Source organism: Mastomys coucha, unplaced genomic scaffold (assembly GCF_008632895.1).
Source record: "Mastomys coucha isolate ucsf_1 unplaced genomic scaffold, UCSF_Mcou_1 pScaffold12, whole genome shotgun sequence".
NCBI classification, from domain to species: domain Eukaryota; kingdom Metazoa; phylum Chordata; class Mammalia; order Rodentia; family Muridae; genus Mastomys; species Mastomys coucha.
The window spans coordinates 19,757,871-19,770,623 of NW_022196894.1; the positions used below are offsets into that span (position 1 = coordinate 19,757,871).

General features: G+C 49.0%; 1 protein-coding gene across 1 annotated transcript in view; it reads right to left on the bottom strand.

Moving 5' to 3' along the window:
- Positions 1 to 12,753, bottom strand: part of Igf2bp2 (insulin like growth factor 2 mRNA binding protein 2) — a 102,755-nt gene continuing 90,002 nt past the window's right edge. The window contains exons 11-16 of the mRNA XM_031363510.1: positions 12,449 to 12,517; positions 9,346 to 9,462; positions 6,254 to 6,328; positions 4,705 to 4,836; positions 2,772 to 2,885; positions 1 to 1,786 (exon numbers count right to left, since the gene is read on the bottom strand). Of these exons, the coding sequence (XP_031219370.1) occupies positions 1,694 to 1,786; positions 2,772 to 2,885; positions 4,705 to 4,836; positions 6,254 to 6,328; positions 9,346 to 9,462; positions 12,449 to 12,517 (600 nt within the window). The 3' untranslated portion in view covers positions 1 to 1,693. The remainder of the gene's footprint in view (positions 1,787 to 2,771; positions 2,886 to 4,704; positions 4,837 to 6,253; positions 6,329 to 9,345; positions 9,463 to 12,448; positions 12,518 to 12,753) is intronic.

The window sequence follows — 12,753 nt, forward strand, 5'->3', positions numbered from 1 at the left end:
ACAGAACACTGTTTGCAGTAGAGGAAACCGGCATCGCAGTCTGGTAGTGTCATGGTTTCTTCACATAACCAGGACATGGTCATCCTTCAGCACAAAAGCCCTCACGGCACGTACCCTATTGAAATTCAGGACGGCTCCAATATTCTCTGTTTTTCTTTGTCATTTTTTAAAAAATAAACACTTTTAGGTTTGTCCACAAGAAGGCCACGTAGGCTCTTGGCTAGCGGAAGACAGAAGAGCTGCTGCACACCTGGGCTGCCGCCTGCTTGGGGCTGGCAGTTCATCTTTTTTTTTTTTCAACTCATTTTTATTAAAAAAATAAAAAATGCTCCAACTATCAGTTTTACAAAATCTCTAAGGGAAACACAAGAGCAAGGTGCTGAGGTAAAAAACACCTGAGGTAGCTTTATTTGTGTGTTTTTCTCATTTAAAAAAAATCTGTAAATTTAACGCCCTGGGCCAACAACCTCGTATAAATTGCTATTTTCCTGCGCTTTAAATTTTTAAAGAAAGAAATAATTTCACTAAATGTTGATGGCTTATATACCAAGATGTAAAAAGAAAGTACATTCTTTCTTTGTGGAATTTTTCTGTTTGGTTGGCTGGTTTGTTTGGTGGGTTCCTGCTTTTCCTCTTCCAAATGCTAGGACAAGTACCGCCGACTCTTGTTCGCTTGAGTAACCAAGTGTAAGCTGGGGCTGGTTTGTGTGGTTCGCATTTGTTCCTTGTATGTGGTATGGTATTCAGAGCACTGCTTTGCCTGGGGAGGGGGGTATCAGGGGGTGCATAGATATGGGGAGCAGAAAAAGGAAGAAGGGATTCAAAAGAATTTCAGGTAAAGAGGATGGAGGAAGGCAGGGAGGGAGATAAAGAGAGAAATATATAGCAGTATGCAACAAAACCAGTTTAAAACCTGTGAAGCTGAGAAATGGGTGTATGGGATAAACAGGTGACAAGGGCCTAAAGCCCTCCTCAGGGACGGTATCCCTTCTGTTGACAGACACAGGTGACCCACAACTGCCATTAAGTGTCCTTGACAAGATTTCCCTCCAAGTGAAATTTTTGTGTGGGTGGCTCAAAGTTCCTTTCTATACCAATGGACCTCACCCAAGACTTTATTCTTTGAAGTCTAGAAAAGCCTGCTTTCTCTTCAAAAAGAAAACAAAATTAATCACTGAGTAAAAATTGGAGTTAGTTGAGTTATTTGATATATTATTTCTAAAATATATTAACGCTGCAGGCGCCCTGTGTAACCCACAGGCCACATTTCTTAACATCCTTCCCCTTCTGATATGTACATACATGTACAGAGACGACTTTCCACAACAAAGAAACGGCTAGGAATTTTGCTTTGCTTTGAGCGCGTTCACCTATGTTAGTTCAACTGAAAGGGATAGCGTCCTGGGAGCTGAGGAGAAATCTGAGTTGGATGGGCAGTGGATGGCTGTTATGCCTGCAGAAGCCAGGGGAAGCTGGGGGGCAGGCCAAGCGGTGTTTCTGGAGAACCCGGCCTTCCCTGTGCCCTCCTGGATCCCAGGATGTGTAGGGGTCTGCAGGCCCTGGCTGCTCTGCAGACCGCTCACTCCTCGGGATGGTTCTTTGGTTTGCTCCCGATCTGCTGGCTGTTTGGTCTCATCTGTCAGGTGTTGGGAGGGCTACATTCATCTGTTGTTTGCTGGTGACTGTGGGAGCCTCACTTGCTGCGCGGTGGGGCGACTCCCTGAGGGTACTTCTGCTCCTGTTGCTTCACCTGCTGTACAATTTCCCTGATCTTGCGCTGTGCAGTCTGCAGTGGAGAGAAGGGAGGGGAGGGCACAGGGAAGAAACAATCCCAGTTCTGAGGCCCCATAGGAAACAGAGGGTCTGGGGCTTGGGAAAGGAAAAGTTGGATGCTCAGGCCAATTTCACCTCCCCCAGGTCTGGCAGTCAAGGGCAGAATTTCTCTCCACCTCACCCCAAGCCTGCAGGGTACAAGGCAAGGGTGGGAGTGAGCAGGCGTGGGGGAGTGGCAGCCTAGAGTTCACAGTAAGGGGCCTGGCTGGGAAGCAGCAGCAGAGGTCAGCAATAGGAGGGGATAGATGCAGAAGGCTCTGCCGCCCACAGCTGAGCTCTGCTATGTACCCATAGCACTTCTGCTTTTCCAAAGTACTAGAAACATTAGGAAAGGAGGGAGAGCCTAGAGCCCAGGCGTAGCCTGAACATCTGGAGCTCGGCTATGAGCTCCAGCTGCCCACAGGCTGAACTATGAGACTGAATCAGGCCACCTAACTGCAGGGGTTAGGTCAGAAAGCAGCTGGGCAAGTTGCCTACAAGCAGAAGAGCTCTTCGAGGGTCACAGTTGCTCTCTTCTAAAACCCACTCAGCAAACCCATCGAGACACTTGCCGTGCTGGCCTCTCGGGCAAAGTGATGCGGGTGTTCTGGGGAGGCAGGGAAGAGAGCAACAGAAAAACTAGGGGGCCTTCCTAAGTATTATCCTTCCACAGTGAAACCTGGCATCTGGCTGCTCTGCTGGGGGCTTGCCTGACAGACACATGGCTCTCAGAGGAGGCCCGGGAGGGCTAGAGATGCTACACTCCCAGCCTAAGCATACCAAGGGCCTTGCACCAACAGTTTCCTGTCCCTGAGGTTAGGGGACCCGGGAGGGATTCCACAGTGTGTGGGGCAGGGGGGAGGAGCTCAAGCATGTGGTCACGTGACACAAATACAAAATCTGAACTAGTGGGAAGAGCTGGGCATGAGGCAGGGCCCTCATAGAATGAATAGTAGTACCTGGCTCGCAAAAAAATGCCCGATAATTCTGACGATCACTTCCTCATTCTCGTCTGGCGTTTGGTCACGAGGCACGATAACTTCTGCGCTTGTCAAGTTCTGCAGCTCGTTCACCTGGGAAGGTGGAGAAGTCAGTGAGCAAGGGGAGCCCACTTCCCACCCTGACCCCAAAGCCAATACTTGGTCAGTGGAGGGAGGGGCTAGAGATACAGGGGGAGGGGCTTAGTGTATGGGGGGCGGGTAAAAGAAGCAGGGAGGCTCAATCCTCTTTTCCTTTGTCCTGCCTAGGCCAGGTCGTGGGTTTGGACTCCAAGGCTGATTGACAGAAAAATGGAGTGTAGCCCTGATTCCGTGGGCCTGCTTCTGAACCGGCTTCTTGCTAACCATGAGCTATGTGGTCTGTTTTCTAACACAGTATAAACCATTATCTTCCTTCTCCTTTCCCTTCCTTACCCCCCTCCCTTTCTTCTGAGACAAGGCTGGCCTTGAACTTGGTACATGGGTGAGGACGACCATCCACTTCCGACCCTTCATTTCCAGAGGGCTAGGATTACAAACACACAGTCTGTCCCTGATCCATGACATGATGGGGACACAGAGAATTCAGTGACTGCTGGTTCTAATAGAGACTCAGGCTTCAACTCCACCGGACACGCAGCTGTGCGTACTCTGGATTCCATTGCACACGCAGATCCAGAGACTGCCTGCAGTCCAGGCCGACTGTATTCTTTTGCACATGACTCACTACATCTAGAATCTGAGTTCCCCGGGGCACTGCAGTTCCTGTCACCCAACCATGTCACTTCACCAGCATGCACAAAGCTCTACAGGGACTTGTCCAGTCACCCTCTCGCCTAGTGAGACAGCCATCCAGAACACACTCGCACCCAACAGATACCCAATTCATGTCTGGGGCTGATATGTTACTCTCAGGGTCCCATACTTGTTAAGTGCCCGTTCTATCACTGACTTATGCCTCCTCCATTTCTGGAACTCAGGTGACATGTGTTACTTACACTTTCAGACCAAAAACATAAATTACAAGTAAAATTTTCTCACTCTTTGTGAGAACCAACCCCCCTATAGCAGACCTCCAGGCTTGTGAAAGAACCAGAGAATAGGATGTATGGTAGGGAGAGTAGGGGGGTCCTTAAGACTGCCATCAAGAGAGATCATAGGCCAGAGTTGCAGCCTCTGGAAACCAGGTAGAGAGGTGTCAAATGGCCAGCAGATACTTTGGGTTCTACCCGCTCTGTGTGTGTGTGTGTGTAAGAGAGAGAGAGAGAGAGAGAGAGAGAGAGAGAGAGAGAGAAAGTGAGGTTGTGTATGTGTATGAGTGTGTGCGTAAGAGAGAGAGAGAGAGACAGAGAGAAAGTGAGGTTGTGTATGTGTACGAGTGTGTGCATGCATGTGTGTATGTGAGTCTATGTGTATGAGTATGTATAAGCGTGTGTGTATGGGTGTTATTTGTGTATGTATGTGGGTCTATGTGTATGAATGTGTATATCCGTGTGTGTATATGAATGTATGTGTATGAGTGTGTATGTGAGTGAGTGTGTGTGTGGTGTATATGTGAGAGTATGTATATCTATGTGAGCGTGTGAGTGTATGTATATGAGGATGTATGTGATTGTGTGTGTGTATGTGTGAGAAGATGGCCTTCTTGTCTTTGGGATATGACACAGGGCTGGGTGGTGTGGCGTTCAGGAACAGAGTGGCTTCTGTTCTGAGCCCTTAGTGCCAGAGCTGTGCAGATGACCTTTCTGTCTTTGGAATCCTCACGCTTCGCCCTTGAGAACGGGTCAGGAGAACCCAAGCTTGGCAGCCTGGCAGCCTAAGGCCCTCGAACATGAGAGTGAGCAGAAGAGGCAGTGAGGATCTGAGGGAAACCAGGCACGGCCAGGGCAGGGAAGGGAGTCAGGAGTCAACTTACGGTTTTCCCGCCCTTGCCAATCACCCGGCCAGCTGTCGACGAGGGGACTCGGATGTGGGCCTCCAGCTTTACCTCTTCTTTGGGATTAAAGAAGTTTTCTTCTTTCAGTTTCCCAAAGATCCGTCCCTGAGCCTGAGAACGAGATTCGTCCCTGAGAAGAAGCTGGAGACTGGGCTAGCAGCTGGCCACACCATTTTGCCGGTGCTAGGAGGGAGCTAGGAGCCTCAGAGATGGCACACTGTGCTCCCTCCAAGCACACCTGCCTCGGTTTCCTCAGGGCCAGGGGGTGTTCATACACTGCCTCACTGCAATCTGCACGTGGGCTGCTGACCTTCACGGCCCGTGACTGCCTCCTTTGGGAACATGTGTGTCCAGGTTGGGCCAACTGGTAAGCCACCATGACTACATTCTTATTTCCATTATTCCCAGTACCCATAAGCGTTTGTTCTGTTGCACTGGTTTAAGACTTTTGTAACTCCTTCTCCACTGCGTGACATGCTGTGAGTGTGGGGGTGACAGATGTGGCGAGTAGGAGCCTGCCGTTGGTGCTCTATTTTCATTCTGCATTGCTGGGGATCAAACTCATGGCCCTGGACCTACTAGTGAAGTCGTCATTTTGGCATGCGCATTGGCAGCAGTCAGTGCTGTGGGACCATTACCACTATCTGTAATGCTCTGGCTATCTAATAATTACTATCTGTAATTATCTATTAATGGCACCAGCCCATAATCCCAGGTTCTCTCTCAGAAAGCTGAGGAAAATAATTGCAAGGTCAAAAAATAGCAAGGCCAACCTGAGCAACCTAGTGAGACTCTGTATTAAACTTAAAAAAAAAAAAAAAAAAAAAACTTGGAAGGGGGCTAGGAGTGTGGCTCAGTGGCCAGGAGCTTGCTACTTCCTATGTATGAGGCCCTAGGACCTGCCTCTGCGCCTCCAACCACCACTACAGCAGTGAGCAGCTGGTCCCACCCTTCCTACTCCCACTCTCCAGCGACCTCCAGGTCTCCTTCTTTCTCTATGGGTTGCTACACGACATTTTATGTCCATGGAACCACAGCCTATGTTTAGGCTTATCCCTAGGCATGCACTGATACTTAATTCTTTCATGGCAAAATAACATTCTGTCACGTAGTATACTACATTTTGTTTGCCTATTACAAATCAGTACACATTTCTGACTTCTTGAAATTCAAGTTTTAACTTCCCAGAGGAGGAGACGTCAGGAACAAGGACTCTTCCCCATGTTGCTAGAATTCCCTCAGGGGCTGTCTGAACTTCCACTACATAAGGCTTCTCTTCTGCACCCTTGTTAAGTAAGGCTCACAGCTGGAGAGGCCGGAGACGGCGGCCAACAGAATGCAGACTAACAGACCACCTGCCTTTCTGAGAAGAGAAGGCAGAGCACAGAGAAATGAGGAACCAGGCCAGAGTGTGACACCCAAAAGCAGCAGGAGAAATGGATACGAGGATCCCCCAGAACTTCAACTCCTCTGAGCTGCCTGCCCTGGACCCAGAGCCTGCAGGCCTAACATGGTCCTTGGCACTGACCTTAAACTGGGCTTCAGGGGGTCCGGTGATGATGACCATCCTCTCACTGACATCCGGACCTTCTGCTGGAGCGATCTGTGGTTCAAGGAAAGAGGAGCGTGTTGAGGCCGCTGACACCAGTTGATGCCGAAGCCACTGCCTTCAAGCCCCATGCCCTGTCTGACATTGTGCTGCCTCCACCCTGGGTCTTAGGAACTCATGACCTTAATTCTCAGTATCAAATGGGTGCCACTGGCCACCCAGAGCAGGTCAGTAGTTACTGCCGCCCCAAGAGATACAGGCTCTGCCAGCCCCCCAGAGCCTAGAGGGAAGAAAGGGTTAGTCAGCAGCATTGTCCAATCCCTAGGTAGCTGCAGGAAAGGTCACCCTGGCGCTAACTCACAGCACACATGAGCCAGCTGTAAAGGTAAGGGAGGCAGAGCAGATATGTCCATCAGTAAAGGAGGAGGCTGTCTCAGTTCCAGTCACAGCTCTGCAAACCCTTCTCCTTATGCACTTCCTCCCTCATTCGGGAAGACTGAGCCAGCAAACTTTTTAATCCTGTGAGAATACAAAGACCTCACCAATAGTCTGGTTAGAGGTGTCTGGTGGTTTGAATAAGAATGTCCCCCATAAGTTCATATATTTGAATGCTTAGGGAGTGGCATTCGTTTGGAAGGATTAGGAGGTGTGGCTTTGTTGTTTTAGGAGCCTTGGTCAGGCCCAGTGTCTCCCTCTTCCTGATCCCTGTGGATCTAATGTAGAACTTCAGAGCATCACATCTGGCTGGGCTACCCCGTGTTTCTTGCCATGATGGAAATGGACTAAACCTCTGAATCTGTAAGCCAGAGCCTCAACTGAATGCTTTATGGGTTGCCATGGTCATGGAGCCTCTTCAGAGCACAACACTGACTAAGAAAGAAGTTGGTATGGGGAGCGGAGTGAGGCTGAGATAGGCCTGACAAGGCTGTTCGGTGGTGGAATGTGAATGTTGGGATTAGGAAAGGAGTTGAATGCTTTAAGCAGGGCTTATGGGGCCATTACTAATAGGAGCATGAAGACGGTGCTGAGGGCGATTTGAACTGTGGTAAAAAAAAATCTACCTGAGGCTAAATTAGAGAGTTTTGGATTAATGGCATTGGCAGAGATTTCAAGACAGCATAGTACTGACTCTGTCAGGTGGTTATCAGTGGCCACTCTCATAAGCCCAGCCAAGGAAAAATATAAAATTTACAGTTTGAGGAGGAAAGGATCTCCAGGAAATGTAATGAAGCTATGTGTCAAGGAGATGAAAGTTTACAGAAAAGCCTTACACTAAATGGAATAAAAAAGATGGTGGCCTCAGAGCAAGACCTCATCCAGCTATGCTTCCAACTGTGGAGAGGATTTAAACAAAGGCCTAAGCAGTGAAGAAAACCATCAAAAGACAGAAAGTTGATGAGAATGATTTGAAGGGCCAAGTTCCAGCTCTGGCAAAGAACTTGGCAGCTTCAGCCACATGGTTCATGGTAGAGTCAAGAAAGGGGTTGTGGATCCCTCTGCAGCTAGGAAAAGTCACAGAGGCCAAGCCTGTGTCAGCTTCTTGTTACATTTCGCCCCCAGCGCACCCTGACTTAAAAAAATCTTTACAGGAAGAGGACAAGAAGTCAGAACAGAGTTGAGCTGGACTTGGCAGTTCCAGGCAGTCATTCCAAGACAGAGGCCAAGATAAGAGTGTCACTTATGACTAGGTGTTAAGAGCTCAGCTCAACAGCACGGGAACCGAAGGGTTACCTGGAGCTACTGCGAGTGCACAGTGCATCTTGCAGGGACCTACACAATTCTCAGCTCTCGGCTTCTTTAGAGCATTTGCACAGCCGAGCACAATGACAACAGCTAAAAACCACGCTCGGGAGGTGGGAGCTGCAGAACCAGGAGTTCAGGGTCACCATAGGATGCACAGTTTGCAGTTAGCCTAGGCTTTCTGAAGCCATGCCTCAGGCAGGCAGGCAGTCTATTACAGGATCACTCAGAAAGGAACCCGCTCAGGGAGGTGGCATCCCCACCACCTCAGTGTGAGTATGTGGACTCCACATGGCAAGCAGGTCAAGAAGAGAGCGAACCTTCCTTCTTCCAATGTCCTTATATAGGTCTCCAGCATAAGGTGTGGGTGGCCACCTAACTGCAAGCACAGACGAATGCAGCCAGGGTGCAGCAAGATGCCATCTTTCCCAGGGGCCCCACAGTCCTCATAATGCACAACATGCACAACTCAGAATGCTTTGTTTTTGGTTTTCTTCCCTGTCACACTTGCTGTGGCAGAAATTCCAGTTCGTAGGGAGAAAGTGCAGGCATTCTCTCTCTCTCTCTCTCTCTCTCTCTCTCTCTCTCTCTCTCTCTCTCCCCCCCCTCCCTCCCTCTCTCTCTCTCTCTCTCTCCAAGTCATGAGACTTGGCATAACTCTGGGTTGTCTCATGGTAGTGAATTCTTTCCCCTAACAATGGGAAGCATTTCCGGAAGCGTTTCACGGGGCTTTCGGAGTCATGGCCTTACACTGAGTCAGAGCAACAGCTGGGGTTCAGGCAGGTCTGTGGCAAACAATCCCTGACAACCGAGTGGGGCAGAGCATGGGTAATTGCAGCTACAGCTGCACACATCAGTGTCACGAACCGAGGGGACTCCCCTCTCCCAGCCTTCGGCTCTGCCCTAGCCTTCTAACGGGAGACCCTATCAGCTTTGTCGGCCTGTGACTTTATCAGCACTTTCCAGAAAGCTCTTCAATTTGCTTTCCCGTAGTCTGTAAGTCCTTGAATCCTGGGCTAAAAGAAGCATCAATGTGCTGAGAGCTAGGCACAGATGCTCATTCTGTTCAAGTGTATCCCTTAGCTTGGGACAAACTTTGACCTTCTTTATCTTCTTGGGAAGAGGGGACAGTTAGTGCCAGCCCTTGGAGGACCAGGTTTGGTCATTACTAGTGTCTTTCTTCTAACTTCATTGTTTGATTGAACAGGAAAGGATGAAGAATGGGAGCTGACAGGAACAGTCATGGAAATACACTGCAGATCCCATTGCTGGGTGCTGTGAGAATTCTCTAGCTCTGACAAGAGGAGGCCCATGGGGACAGGCAATCTTACCTTGATGGAGGCACCAGCAAATCGAGCCAGCTGTTTAATGTGTGCCCCCTTTTTCCCGATGATAGCCCCCACAGCCTGGGTTGGGATGAAGAGACTCACAGTCTCTTGCTCTGGGAGCTAGAAAAGAATATGCACACAGCTGTTACTCCAACCTGGCACCCTACGGCCCAGGTAAGTGCTGTTAAAAGTTCCAACACGCCCCTAGGACTAACAACAATATGAACTAACTAGTACCCTCAGAGCTCCTAGGGACTCAACCACCATCCAAGGAATATACATGGTAGGACTGATTGTTCTGGCAGCATGTGTATAGTAGAGGATTGCAAAATCAATCATCAATGGGAGGAGAGGTCCTTGGTCCTGTGAAGGTTCTGTGCCCCAGTATAGGGGAATGCCAGGGCCAATAAGTGGGAGAGGGTGGGGTGGCAGGCATGGGGAGGGGAGAGCCAACAGGGGTTTGTTCTTGTTATTTTTGTTTGTTTGTTCCTGGGTGGGGAAACTGGGAAAAGAAAAATCACATGACATGTAAATAAAGAAAAATATCTAAAAAAAAAAAAAAAAGTCCCAACACGGAGCTGGGCGTGGTGGTGATGGACGTGGTGGTGCACGCCTTTAATCCTAGCACCTGGGAGGCAGAGGCAGGCGGATTTCTGAGTTCGAGGCCAGCCTGGTCTACAGAGTGAGTTCTAGGACAGCTAGGGCTATACAGAGAAACCCTGTCTCGGAAAAAAAAAAAGTCCTGACACAGAAGGCCTCACTATCTGGGGAGATGGCCAAAATGGCATGTCAGCATGTGGCCCGGTGCTATAGAGATGAATCTGAGGAGTAACGTTGAGCCTAAGCAAGACTGCATGAGCCTGCAAGGACCTGTGAGCAGCTGTGTGAGCACACGCAGCTGTCTGTCCCTGGGTTCTCTGATGGACACAGATTTGATATATGTGCTTCCAGGGTCTTCCTCCAAGAAACAAAATGGGTTATTTTGTGATGACCCAGTGGATTAAAAAAAAAAAAAATGCCTGCCATGCAAGCTTGATGACGTGAGTTCAATCCCCAGTGGAAAGAGACAATTGCTGAAAGTTGTCCTGGCACCCACATGGTGCTGTGGTGGGTATGAGCCAGCACATATCCAATAACATATAAACACAGTTACCAAACACGCCTGGCCCAAGGGCGGGGGCGAGCTACCCAGCCCATCCTATAACTAGGAACATCACTTCACAAGGTGACTCACCCTGCTGTGACCAGGCTCCATGATGAGTTCCTAGGAAAGTGGGCAAGCCACCTACCTATTCCTGGAAACCCCTAAAGAAAGTCAGAGGCTCTTAGGCCAGGCTTCCAGTGGTTAATGCTACAGGGGTCTGTGGGAATGATGTGTCTTTGGTTGCTAGACTTTGATTAAAGAACACCAGCAAGGGCTGGAGAGATGGCTCAGCGGTTAAGAGCACTGACCGTTCTTCCAAAGATCCCGAGTTCAAATCCCACCAACTACATGGTGGCTCACGACCATTCGTGATGAGATCTGACACCCTCTTCTGGTGTGTCTGAAGACAGCTACAGTGTATTTATTTATAATAATAAATAAATCTTTGGGCCAGAGCAAGCAGAGGTTCTGAGTTCAATTCCCAGCAACCACATGATGTCTCATAACCATCTGTACAGCTACAGTATTCTCACATACATAAAATAAATAAAATAAATCTTAAAAAAAAAAAAGACACCGGCAAAAAAATATGTGGTGTAGTGTATGCCTGTGTACACGTTCATATGTGTGCATACACGATAGAGGTCAGAGGCTGATGTTGGTGTGCCCCGCTGCTCTCACGGGACAAGCAGAGACTAGAGGGTCACCTAGAGGAGAACGCGAGACAGGGAACGCGAAGGATGACAGCAAGTCAAGGAGTCTGATCAAGCTGCCAAGTTTTAATTGTTCTCGCTCAGGTTATATACTCTTACAAGCAGAATGGGGTAGAGGGGAGGGGAGCAGGGTCGCTCTCTACCTTAGTATTGATGTGAAGTAACTAAGGAACCTGGATCTCATTGACCTAGTTACATTACCTGACCAGGAGATCCAGGGATCTCCTATCTATCACCAGTCCCTCAGTGCCAGGAGCACCCGGCACACCTGGCTTTTATGTGGGTGCTTAGAATTGAACTCGGGTCCATGCTCATGTGGCAAGCTCTTTACCAACTGAGCCACATCCCCTGCCTACTGGAAGCTTTTCTTTAGCTTATTAACACTTTCTAATTGGTTTTTCCTTTGTGTTTTTAATATATTTTTTAAAATGTGTGCATGCATGTGTGTGTGTGTATACATGAGTGCAGGTGCCTGCAAAAACTGGAGACACTGGATCCCCTGGACCTGGAGTTACAAGTGACTGAGCCACCTGATGTGGGTGCTGGCAACTCCAGTATTCTGGAGGAGTAGCATGCACTCTTAATGACTGAGCCATAACTCTAGTCTTTTTTTTTTTTTTAATTTGTTTATTTTATGTATATGAGTGCACTGTAGCTCTCTTCAGACATACCAGAAGAGGGCATCAGATCCCATTACAGATGATTGTGAGCCACCATGTGGTTGCCAGGAATTGAACTCACGACCTTAGAAAGAGCAACCAATGAGCCATCATCTCTTCAGCCCAGTCTTTTTTTTTTTGTTTTTCGAGACAGGGTTTCTCTGTGTAGCCCTGATTGTCCTGGAACTCACTCTGTAGACCAGGTGGGTCTCAAACTCAGAAATCCACCTGCCTCTGCCTCCCAAGTGCTGGGATTAAAGGCGTGCACCACCACTGCCCAGCCTGCGTTTTTGTTCTTTAAGGAAGAATTTTACTCTGTATGCAGCTTGGACTGGCTTGAAACTCACTACATAGTCCAGGCTTAACTGGAACATGAGCATCACCTGAGAGGCCACAGAGTTAAGGGGGCTCCCAAGGTAGCTTGGTGTTTACACTCTGACCTGCATTACCTCGGGCAGTCTCAAGCCATGGCAGAGAACATTCACACTGTGAACACTCACAGGCCCAGTCATCAGGGGATGCGTGGAGCTGGCCGCAGAGCAGAAGGAACTGGGGAGGAAGTGGCTGGGGCAGAAATGAGGGGCACTTACCGGGTGATGATGTGGGAATGGGCCGAAATGGTGATGAGGGTACAGACTGGAGAAGTATCCGGAGTGGGTCTGCATATTAACAAGACATTCGGTGAGTCGGAGTCCGAGGCCATGCAGCATGTCTACGAGCCAACACCACCACCACCACATCTATCAACGTGTGTGAGCCTTTGTGTTCCTTTACTATGACACCATGGAACCCATGGCAAGGTGTCACCTGGCTTCTAAGATGGCCCTGGCCCCCTAGGAACTCAGCACACACACACACACACACACACACACACACACACACACACACACACACA